The sequence below is a fragment of the Gracilinanus agilis genome, chromosome 3 (genome assembly GCF_016433145.1).
Source record: "Gracilinanus agilis isolate LMUSP501 chromosome 3, AgileGrace, whole genome shotgun sequence".
NCBI classification, from domain to species: domain Eukaryota; kingdom Metazoa; phylum Chordata; class Mammalia; order Didelphimorphia; family Didelphidae; genus Gracilinanus; species Gracilinanus agilis.
In genome coordinates this window covers 243,455,573-243,467,885 of record NC_058132.1, presented here as the reverse complement: position 1 = coordinate 243,467,885, position 12,313 = coordinate 243,455,573, and the positions used below count along the sequence as shown (strand labels likewise).

At 33.3% G+C, this 12,313-nt stretch overlaps 1 protein-coding gene across 1 annotated transcript in view; it reads left to right on the top strand.

Annotated features, from left to right (window-relative positions):
* Positions 1–12,313, top strand: part of AGPS (alkylglycerone phosphate synthase) — a 166,510-nt gene that overhangs the window by 142,997 nt on the left and 11,200 nt on the right. The window contains exon 19 of the mRNA XM_044669753.1: positions 3,358–3,415. Within this exon, the coding sequence (XP_044525688.1) occupies positions 3,358–3,415 (58 nt within the window). The remainder of the gene's footprint in view (positions 1–3,357; positions 3,416–12,313) is intronic.

Below are 12,313 nucleotides of genomic sequence, written 5' to 3'. Positions count from 1 at the left end.
TGGTTCCCCAATCTTGATTAATGATTGGTAAAATGATTTAGCAACACAGTATACTAAAAACTTAAGTTTATATATATAAGTTAAACCAGAGGAATTGTATATGTATCAAATGTATAACCATATACCTTCCACAGCACTAACTGTTTATTTAACATGTTTTTAAAAAAAACAAATCTAATAAATACTTCATTTTTCCTGATAATACTTCACATTTATGTAGTCATCTTGATTCATGCAAAAATCGAAAAGTTATTATTTAAAACTGTTTTGTTTATTAAACTGTTTATAATTAAAAAGTTTAGCACCCCCTCACCCCCCATCCAAGAATCTGAGAAACACTCTATGGAGACCTTTTTACTGTTCCAATGTTTATTAAGAGTTTATATTCAAGAAATTGTAACTTCATAATTAATATTTAATTGTGAAATAAAATTCACAATTAATATTTCACATATATCTCTTTGTCATTTAAACCCATTTCCTTTCAATCCATTCTAAGAAGAGTTGAAAAGGAACTGGCTGCTTTCCTGCCAATTAGAACATAGAATTTAAAACTAAAATGGATCTGGTTCTAACTCCTTATTGGAAACTGAGGTCCAGAGAAGTTTGAGGACTTGCCTTAGGTCACAAAGGTAAAAACAAACAGCTGGGATTCAGATGCAGGTGTTCTGACTCCAAATATACTTCTCTTTTCATTATATCATGGTCCCTTTTGTTTTTTAATTTTATACATTTGAATTTATTTACTAAGTTATTATTGGCCATCATTTTTTTCCCCAAGAAGAGTAGAATCAGTTCTTAATTATCTTTGTTAACAGGGAGTGGCAAACACACAAATAATCCAGTATTATTATACAAGATGGCCTCAGCAATGGCAGCATGTACATTCTAGAGATTTCCATAAATTGAAAAAGTCTGGATATCTTCAACTGATAAGAAAGAGGAAGTAGAAGGATGTCTGTGTTCTGTGTCAGCTTTTTTCTTTTACTTCATTCCTGTTCAAGAAGAACAGCATTTAGGGTGGATGACATGAACTAGGGAGCCTCAGCCAAACTCAGCCTTAGTTCTAATGCCTTATATTGGTTTTTGCTGGCCTCCAGTAAATGTGTGGTCAGCCAAATAGATGGCTTTCAGGTTTTGCTTTCAGAATGTCATTTCTAAGTAGAGATAGCACATTGCAATATGGATATTCAGATCCTCAACTTGAATTAAAAGTTTTTCCTTTAGGCTTATAAAACTGAAATGTCATCTTGTGTGTGCACACACACACATGAACAAACACGCATGTGTTTCTAACACTAGGTACATTTTTTTTTACCTGGCCTGAATTTTGGCAGCTTGACATATAGCTATGCCATGCTAAGAGTTCTAGTACTTTGCACTTAATAAATGTTTATTGATTGATTGAATTCCTGGACACTATCATCTGATTGCGAATAACTGAAAGATGGCTATAATCCCAATTTCTGCAAATTTAATTTTTATTTCATACATCATTTATTCTAGTTGTTTACTTTTCATTGTTTATCTTTAGGGCTTTTAACACAAAGTAGGCATGGCATTACAAAAAGTTTGGTCCTATCTTAGAAGGAAGATTACTTTTAGGTCTACTGTAATTCAACATAATAATTGCTAACATTTATAAAACTCTTCGAGGTTTGGGAAGCACTTTCCATATATTATCTCTTTTGATCCTCATAGCAACTCTATGAAGTAGGAACTATTAAAAACTGAGGATTGGGAGCTATTAAGTGATTTGCTTAAGGTTACCACAGCTAGTAAGTGTGTGAGACAGGATTTGAAATCTTCCTGATTACCTTAGCACTTTATCCATTATACCACTTAGTTGCCATTTTTGAAAATAGTTTATAAAATCATATTTAAAACTAGCTCCATAGACTTGTCTATATAAACAGTTCTAAGATGCAGAGAGTGCCAATTCTCATCAGAAATTGTCTATATTATTGATGTCCCATAGGCTACTCAACTTAACATGCCTAAAACATCACTCTTCTTGCCTCTAGAACTCACCTCTTTTCCAGACTTCCCCATTTCTGTTAAAGATACCATCCTTCTGGTCACTCAGATTCAAAAACCTCAGCATTGTCACTTTAGTTACCTACATCAGTGGCTATTTCTTGTCATTTTTTCCTTCATAATATCCTTCATATCCATCTCTCTCTCTTCTCTCTCTCTCTCTCTCTCTTTTCATATCTCTCTCTTCATCTCTCTCCCTCTCTCTCCACACAGCCACCAGGCTAAGTCAGCCAATCATTGCTCCTTGCCTTGCCTATTGCAGTAGTTTCCTACTTAGCCCTCCTACCTCACTGTCTCCCCACATTAAGCCATCTTCCACATAGCTGCTATTGATTTTCAAAAGCATGAGTCTTTATCATATCACTTAATCTCGATCACTTCTAAATTCCCTATTTCAGCTTTTAAAGCCCTTTATATCCTGGCTATAATGATAATTCTTTTCTAGTATTATTACACATTATTCCCTTCTATCCCGTATGTTCTAGTTCAGCCAAACTGGTCTTCTTGCTGTTCTTCATACACAGAGCACTCTATTTCCTTTCTATGAACCTTAATATATTTCTTTCTCACCTTTGCTTAAGTACCACTTCTTAATGAAACCTTTCCTGATTCCCTGCCAGTTGGCAGTTAATCACTCTCCCCATTACCTTCCATTTATTTTGTATATGCTTACATAGGTATATGTTGTCTGCTCTGGCAGAATGTTAGCTTCTTGATGGCAGAGACTGCTTTATTTTTATTTCTATATGCACAGCACCTGGCACAAAGTAGGTGTCTAATTGATTTCATAAAGCCAGAGGTCTGGTAAAAGAAAATTAAATAAAATAATTATCAGTAGTCACCCAAAGATACATTTCAAAATATTAGTCTGGTGAAACACATTAGCAAAATTTTTAAAAGCATTTATAATAAGTCTCTGATGTTTTGGAAATAATACTCTTTTTAGCTTAGGCATAATCATGAATTTAATGCAAAGTTGATATGATAACCTACTTCCTGTTATTTGCAGGTAACCTATCTCACAGACTAGAGCTAGTAAATGAATCTTTGTCATTTTATGTGTTCAAAATACTTGTAGAGGTTATAGAGTTTCATGAGGAAATACTTATAAAAATTAGATTGCATTAGATAGTTGTCATTTTGCAGGGGGCAGTACTGCTATACAATGTATCAAAGTTAATGGTATAGTTGAGGTTGTAAAACATTCTTGAGGTTTACACAGGAAATACATACCTTGGTTAGGATTTGGATCTTTTATGTCTTTCTTATCTTTGCAAAGTGAAGGTAAAGTAAAGATTATTCTATTGTTTCCAAATTTAGGCAGCTGCTAGAGAAGAAATCCTTGCTAATGGAGGAAGCCTGTCACATCATCATGGAGGTAATAATTTTGTTTAGAATTTATTTGTAAGTACATTTTTACTAAACAATTCTATTCTTTTAGTGTTAGTGATAAATTACAACATGATTAATTGGAATTTCTTTAGAAATATTGGACTGGTATGGTGGGGGGATTTTATGTAGAAAAATCATCGTCATCATCATCATCATCAGTAGTAGCAGTAGCAGTAGTAGTACTTGTAGTAGTCATAGTAGTAGTAGTGGTGGTGGTGGTGGTAGTGGTGTTCTGTTTACAGAGTAATTTCCTCATACAATTTACTCTTAGTGAGGTAGGATAATTATCATCTCTATTATATAGATTAAGAAACTGAGTCAAGAAGGAAGGATAGTAGCCCAAGTAATTTAATTACAATTCAACTGTTTTCTTTTTAAAAATAATTACTTTAGCTTCCATTGAAAGTAGATTCAAATATATAAATAAGAAAAGATAAAAATGGTCAAAACAGTTATTTTAAATGGGATTGTAGACTTATTTATAAATGTTTATTATCAGTTGCTTAACTCCCTCCCTTTCCAAATTTATTGTATTGTTGTATTTAAATTAATAGTAATTATTTTAGTAATAGTAAAATAAAATAATAGTAATATAAATCATTTTCTAGTTTCCATTATCCTTTTTGAAGACAATCTTTGTATTTACCAAGGATCTGTTATTATTGACTTTAATGACGTAATTGTAGTGAATATATCTATTGTTCTTTTGCTTCTATTTTATATTTTTCATAATTTCATGTGTCTCATTTCTTTGAGTTTTTCATAGTCAATATTTCTACTGATACATTGATATCTACAAGATGGATATACGATAATTAGCACAACCATTCTCCAGTTGGTTAGGCATCTATAGTTTTCAGGGTTGAAGGGAATCTGATCCTATTGAAAAAACAGAAAGCAACCTTCTGTCCAATTCATGTGACTCATTGAGGACCCATAGTATTGAATCAAGAGAACCTATCCCAGTTTACAGTTGAACATTTACCCCTTCAATTCTTCCACTGATTTGGGAAATATTCTTGTGTTGCCAAGAGGCAATAGACCAGAAAGGAGAGGCATAATGATACCACCAAGGATATAGCAGGAAACTAGAAAGACTTAATAAGATGCTAATTTTGAAAACTTCCTCTTTCTTTCTAGTAGAAATTACTTTAAATATGATCTCAGATACTTCCTAGCTTTGTGACCCTGGGCAAGTCACTTAACCCTCATTACCTAGTAGCCCATACCATTCTTCTGCCTTGGAACCAATACACAGAATTAATTCTGAGACAAATATGTGTTTTAAAAATAAAATAAATTGTTGGACAGGTAGGAAGGTAGTATCTTTTACTTTTATAATTTGAAAATATATATTTTTTTTAGAATAGGATTTTAGGTTATAGATGGAAAGGAAATTTTTTTAAGAAAAGTTGTGTTGGTTTATCAAAGCTGCATCTTAATTATCTGCTTCTAGAATAGAAGTTTCCTATTAATAAAAAGAAATGGTAATCCTCAAACTTTTAATATTTTGCTTATCCTCACCATTAAATGTTTTTAAGAGAACCATTAACAAGTATCAAAGCCAGTTTTTCTTCCTCTCTGTTTTCTACCCCTCTGTTAGTAAGCGAGAGTGACCAAAAGGCAGTGAATGGAATTGAAAAGATCAAAGATATTAAATTACTTTCAAAGTATAGAAAGAACTTTGTAATAAACCAAGAGCCAAACTCTAATTTTGCTTTCATGCTGCAATTTTAGTCTTATACTTTCATAAAAACTGCACAATCGTTTGGATATTTTAGCCACATAATTCAATTAAAATTTTTGTTCTGGCTATGTAATTGTTTAGAAAACCATTGCATTGACTGACTGTATTAGACAAAGAACCAGTTTTTTGTTTTTCTGGCAGATAGTATAGTATGAGATTTAGGAATATTTTCATGGCATCTATTATATGTGTATATATGCCAAGACTTTCTGGGTATGTGTTAATCTCAATGACATTTATCTTCATGAGTATGGAAATAATAGGTAATTTATTTACTGATGTTCCTACAAGTGAGCTATGCCTCGTCTACCAAGTGAAGATAAATGCCAAAGCAAAACTGTTTCATGCAGTAGTATAAACAGCGTAATCTGAAAACATTATATGTCCTTTGGGCCAAGTTAAAAAAATAGTTCAACCATATACATATGGTTGTATGCATTGGATAAAATTTATTTTGTTGTCTAAAGAGAAATATTAAATTGTCTCTCCTATCTATTCAAAATATTACCTAATGAGAATTATAAATGACATTTACATAGTGCTTTATTGTTTGTAAAATACTTTACATACAGTCACCTCATTGGAGTCTCCCAATAATCCTGTAATAGATCTTTATTTTACAGAGGAGGAAACTGAGATTCAGAAGAGATAAAATGACTTGCCTAGGTCCACATAGCTACCAGGTATTCAAAGTGGGATATGAATGCAGGTCTTTCTGACCTCTCTCTAATGTATAACATATTACACATTAGAGCAAACAGTTGTGCAGTTTTTGTTGGAAGACCAGGAAGTCTAGAATGCCTTTTTTCCTTATTTATAAAAATGAGATTACTATGCCTCAGAGTTATGTGAAAGGAACCTTGTCATAAAACTTATGTTTTTGAAATATGTCTTGGATGAGTAAAGTGCTACAATGTGAATACATGTAGACTAGAAGCTTTTGGCTCATTCTAGTGCATTACCCATACATATTCTTATTATGTCCATGTGTTGGTTAGTGATAGGAATTATCTTATTTTCTGGTTGTTATTTTCTGGTTGTTTTGTACTGACAGAACCATTTTGATTTGGGGTTCATGGTTTCTCAGGGTTATTTAGTAAAATGATTACAGGTCAGGTCAGATTACAATAAAATTTCATGTATAACAAATCTATTTTTAGACCCCAGCTGATGGCCTACTTTTTTAAAAAATCATTTGATACATTTAGGTGTAATGAAATAATTTAATTATACATTAGAGATAAATACACGCACACACACATTGTAGTAGACTTTCTAATTTTAAAATTTACCTTGAACAGTTTACCAAGAAAGGGCTTTTATTCTGTTTTATAAATTGGGTAGAAACACTTTTTGTTCATATTTAATATTATTTAAATTGTATGATATAATTTAAGTACCAATCAGACATGAGAATATGCATATATACATATATTCATGTTTCCATGTCTTAATTTTTAAAAGTATTAAGTAAATCTGAATCTAAATATAAATTCATACTGGGATGTATTTGCATAAGAGTTTTTTTATTATTTTTAATTTTTCAAATTTTATAAAAGGTTTTTTGCTTTATAGTAGAATGCCTGGAATACATTTATTAATTCAGCTTTAACAGCCTAATTAGACAGTTATTGTATTTGCCATGGAATTTTATCTTGGAAAACTGGGCTTATTTCCAAAAGACATATAAGAAAATGTTGATATTGTTTTTGTTAATGGATAAAAACTGGATAAGAAAAAAGAAGTAGTACTGCCCTCTCCCAAAATCTCAAGCTATTTCAGGGTAATTCTACAGATAAATGTCCACATGATCTCCTATACAATTTGTCTTAAAACAGAAATAAACTTTTTGTTTACTTGGAGACTCCATCCCTAACTTGAGTTTCTTTTCTTGAGTAAAATCTAAGTAGTAAATCAATATTCTGTGTCTTATTCTAACTACTGAGGAAATAGGTTCAATTTATTTAAAAGGGATTGAAACACTCAAGGAATAAGGGATTTAGCTGTCATCCTTTAATACTTTTTCTTAATCTATAACCAGAAGTAATTCTCACTCAGTAAAAAGTGCCATCTTTTTCTATATATAGGAGAAGCAGTGGATTCCTTTTACACTGGTTGAAATAAATAATAATATTAGAGAATACTAATTTTAGTAAACTAACTCTAAAAATTGTCGATTTTTGTAGTTCAAATCCTAGATGTATGTCACTCTTCAGGATTGCTACTTATATATTAATTTTAATGTGTACAGCCCTGATTATTGCAAAATATATCATATTCTTAAATAGGAAATATTCATACTGATAAGAAGTTTGTATTTTTATTTTAAAATAAAAACATACAGCAAGAACTGATAACTATATAAACTTGTTGAATATGACTTCTCTGGGAGGAGAACATTTTAAAAAATATATAGCAAGGTTTTGTATAATATATGCCATAAACTTACTACTCAGAACTAACCTCATAGTATCCTCTTTATTCATTGACCTTCAGCCCCTGTCATGACATTCTAAGTGCCACTTTTGAGTAGAAGGGTTGGGGGTTGGGAGAATATTGATGCAATTTCTCTTGTTGTGTTTGGCCTGTAATTGTGATTAATAACAGTTGCTTTCACTATCTGGAAACAGACAGGCTGGTTTGTCTGCCTACAATCATGCTGTGATAAATGGAGCTATTTTAACTCTGGTTTTGTGTATCAAAGAAAACAGATGTAGTCTGGGACTCGAGGCTATAGGAAATATAAAGCCTGCTTAACTTAATCTTCATAGAGCTTGTTTTTGTAAATGAAGAACTGGTCAGTTTAAGCAACAAAGTTTATATTAGAAGTATATTTAATTTATGACTAGATTTTTAAATTATTCTTCTTCTAAAACTAGGCATACAGTTCCTTGTTAAGAATTACAAATCTTCATAAACTATGAACCAAATAGTTGTATTAAAATATTCTTTGGCTTTCTTGTTTTTGAAATTAATTCAAAAGTTTCATTTAAGAAATACAGGCTATCATTGACTCTTCACTGCTCCTAACACAGATAAAATCCATACACTTATTTTTCCTCATCTCCTTTGGAAATAGTTTCTTTTTTTCCCCCATATATAATTGAAATCTCATGTAATCATTCCTGTTGGTCAAAGAAAATTAGTAGAAGCAAACTTTCATCTCTCTTTGATTCAAAGATAACAAAAAACTTTAAAACAAGAAGAGAGTATCAATGAGAAATAAATGATGACCATCACTTTTTTGTGTAGTTCTTATAAGTTGCTGTTACTCTTCACATAAAAGTTCCCTTTTATCTCTTTACTATTTCCACTACATTATACATTAAGTAGGTTATGGGTGGTCTGAATGGACCTGGAAGCCCAAGTAATTTTTATGACAGATTTCCTCTAGAATGATGAGTTCTTTGCCCTGTAGCAACAATAGAGTGAGTGAGAGAGCACCATGAACATAATATTTCTTTCCATATTTTGTACTACTTTGCCAATCATAACATATACTTCCTTGGTTGACAAGCAGGAGATGGGACATATGACCTCTCTCATCTATGAAGAGAGCAGTTTCTAGGTGAATGGCAAAAAGAGCACTTTTTGCTCTCCAGAATGACAGGGGAAGCCTGCCCCTAGTGCAAATAAGACTGACTACTGGTATATAAAGGGTACTTGAACATTGAGTGATTACACTTTGAGAAGTGCCTACCTTATATCACCATAAGATTATTATAATTGACTTCTCATAACCTTTTATGTATGATACAGTAGCTGGCAGATCATTTCTAGCAGGTTGTCTCTGACTTGTGAAAAATCAGTTCATGTGTCCTAATTGTGCCCTAATGTGACCATCATCTCTTATGTTCTCAAAAAGGTATGTTATATGTATGGTGTGTTATAATTCTCTCAAATAGAAAGATTACTAGCTCAGTGAATTTTAATAGAAGTTAGATTTAGTTCTTTAATCAAGCAGTAATTCTTGGAAGTTTTCACTATTCAACTGAAGTTATCATTGTCCTTAAAAAAATGTCTCCAGACTTTATGAAGCCCAAGCAAACGAGATCTAAAGAATAATTTTGAAATTGCAGCTTACTCCAATTGCTCCTGTTCCATTTGGTTGCCACTGTAGAGATAAGTTACCACAATGGCATAATATTCTTTTCCCTAGGAAGTAGAGCCTTGGAATCAGCTAAATCAAAGATTTTGAATATTTAAGTGGAACTAGGAGTTGGAAACTAGCTATTTTCTACTCATTCTTGTTGTAGTAGTAGCTGCATGGCATTTCGGCTTCCTACCAGGATTAATTCATCATTGTATTTTTAAAAATATTTATTCTGTGTGTGTGCATGCATGCGCGTGTGCATGTCCTTGTAACCTTCTCCATTTGATTGTAAGGAGAGTAAAGAGGGCTTCCTTCTTTGTATTTGTGTTCCCAGTGTCTTGCAGAGACTTGGAGTTCAATAAATGCTTCTTGATTGTTATTTTTTAAAATGTTTGATTTAAGTTTTTGAAGGCCAGGTCATTTCTTCTTTTTGGTACCCCCGATTCCTATGCAGTGCTGCACTTCCAGTGGATGATTAACAAATGCTTACTGATTGTTTGATTTTCTGCATCCATCAGAATTCAGTCTAGCTTCTTCTCCGTGGCTCCTCTCAGTTTTCCAGGCTATTTGGCATTAGAAAACAATATAGAAATATCACAGTCACCATTTTAATTCATGTGTTATTAACTTAAGAAATGTCAAAATTCAGAAATGAAGCTTCAGTTAAGTTATATAACCTCAGTTCATGTGTCCTAATTGTGGCTTATTGCGACCATGATCTCTAGTGTTCACAAAAAAGGGTATGTCATGTATATGGTTCATTATAATTCAATTAGAAAGATGACTAAGTAAGTTTTAATAAAAGTTAGATTTAAAATATAAAACAATATATATACATGTGTTTTTACTCTTGACAGTTTTGAGGGAAGGATGTTGGACATATTTTTACTTTTGCCTATTTAAGGAATGCTTGTTGAATTGAACTGAACTGGACTTGAAGTTTGTGAAGAAATTGTAATGTTCCAAAAGTAGTTTCTTTTTCTGATCTCACTTTCCTCCTAATCAAGGCTAAACTCTCTACCTGCTCATATGATCCCATTCCATCTTGTCTGCTCCAAACAGATCGCTCCCTTTGTTATCCCCACTCTTATCTTCAGTTTCTCCCTCTCAGCTTCTTCTCTACTGTCTGCAGTATGCCCGTGTTTCCTCCATCCTCAAAAATATATCACTTGATCTTTATTCTGTGCTGATTTTTGTTCTACATCTCTTTTGCCCTTGGTAATCAAACTTCTTGAAAATGCTATCCAGAGAGGGTGCTTCCATTTTTCTCTCCTCTCACTTCTTAACTCCTTACAGCCTAGTTTCTGGCTTTATCATTCCCCCAAAGCTACTGTCTCCAAGTTACTAATGATTTCTTAGTCACCAAATCCGATGGCCTCTTTTTTAACCTCTATGTGCAGCTTCTGACAATATTGATCACTCTATTCTCTCTAATTTCTTGGGATACTATTGTCTCCTGGTTCTCTTACCCAGTAGGCAGCTCCTTTTCAGTCTGCTAAGATGTCATTTAGGTCACCCTCTATCCCCAGGGTTTTGTGGTGAGCACTTTTATTTTTTTAATCTATGCTTCTCATATGGCAATCTCATCAACTCCCATGGATTTAATTTATGCCAAAGATTCTCAAATCTGCCTATACTGGCCTAACCTCTTTCTTGACTTTCAATCTTGTATTTTCAACTGCTTTTCAGATATCTTGAACTGGAGGTCCAGTAGATATCTTAAACTCAACATGACCAAAACTGAACTCATTATCTTTTCCCTTCCTAACATCTCTGTTACTGCCTAGAAACTATCATCCTTCTAATCCCTCAGGTGCAAAACCTACATATCATCCTTGAATCCTTACTATCATTCTTTGCCTCCTGCCCCCCCCCCCACCTCCTTAACTCCCATATCCAGTCTGTTGCCAACGATTGTCAATCTCTCCAATATGCCTATTCCCTTCTTTCCTCTGATATTGTCACCAACCTGGTGCAGCCCCTTATCACATGCTTGAACTATTGAAATAGCTTTGATAGGTCTCTTCCCTCTCCAGTCCATCCTCTATTCAACTATCAAAATGATTTTCCTGAAGTGGAGGTCTGATCCTATCGTGCCCCTACTTGGTATACTCTAAGGGCTTTCTATCCCCTCCAAGATCAAATGCAAAATCATCTGTTTGGCATTCAAAGGCCTAGTACCCTTTCAATCTTCTTACATCTTATTACTGACATTTTTTAATACTTAACCATAACACTAGCCTCCTGGCTTTTTCATTTTTTGCCTCTGCATTTTCTCCAGCTGTCCCTGTTCTTAGAATACTCTCCTTTCCTCTTCTTGGAATACTCTCCTTTCCTCTCCCTTCTCTGACTACTGAAATCCCTGGCTTCCTTCAAGTCCCAGCTAAAATCCCTTGTTTTACAGGAAGCTTTCCTCAATCCTCTGAATTCCAGTGCCTTTCGTCTATTAATTATTTCCTATTTTTCCTATATACAACCTGTTTGTACATATTTGTTTGTTGTTGCTCAGCCTTTCACTTGTGAGGTCAGAGACTGTCTTTTGCCTGTTTTTTAATCCCTGGTACTTAGCATAGTTCTTGGTACATAGTAGGTACTTAATGTCTATTGACTATTTAATATGTTTTTTGGACCATAAATAAAACCTAAAAAAAAGTGTTCTGAAATTTCCTTATGTTTAATGGTCCAGAGGCAACTTTCCTCTTTTCATTAATATGAAGATTATTGTTCCCATCGAAAATAAGAAAAATGGTATTGCGGACACAAAGATCTCACAGCATCAGGACACAGATCCCAAGTTTTCCCAGATATCACTAATACATATTTCTATATATCATATTCTTTGTTCCAAAAATATGTTATCATATGATCCACCAGATCTTTGCAACTAGGTGGCAAAGTGAATGGAGTGCTGAATCTAGTTGGGAAGATTCATTTTTCCTGAGTTCAGATTTGATCTCAGACACTTATTAGCTTTGTGACCCTGGGCAAGTCATTTAACCCCTGTTCACCTCAGTTTCCTCATCCATAAAATGAACTGGAGAAGG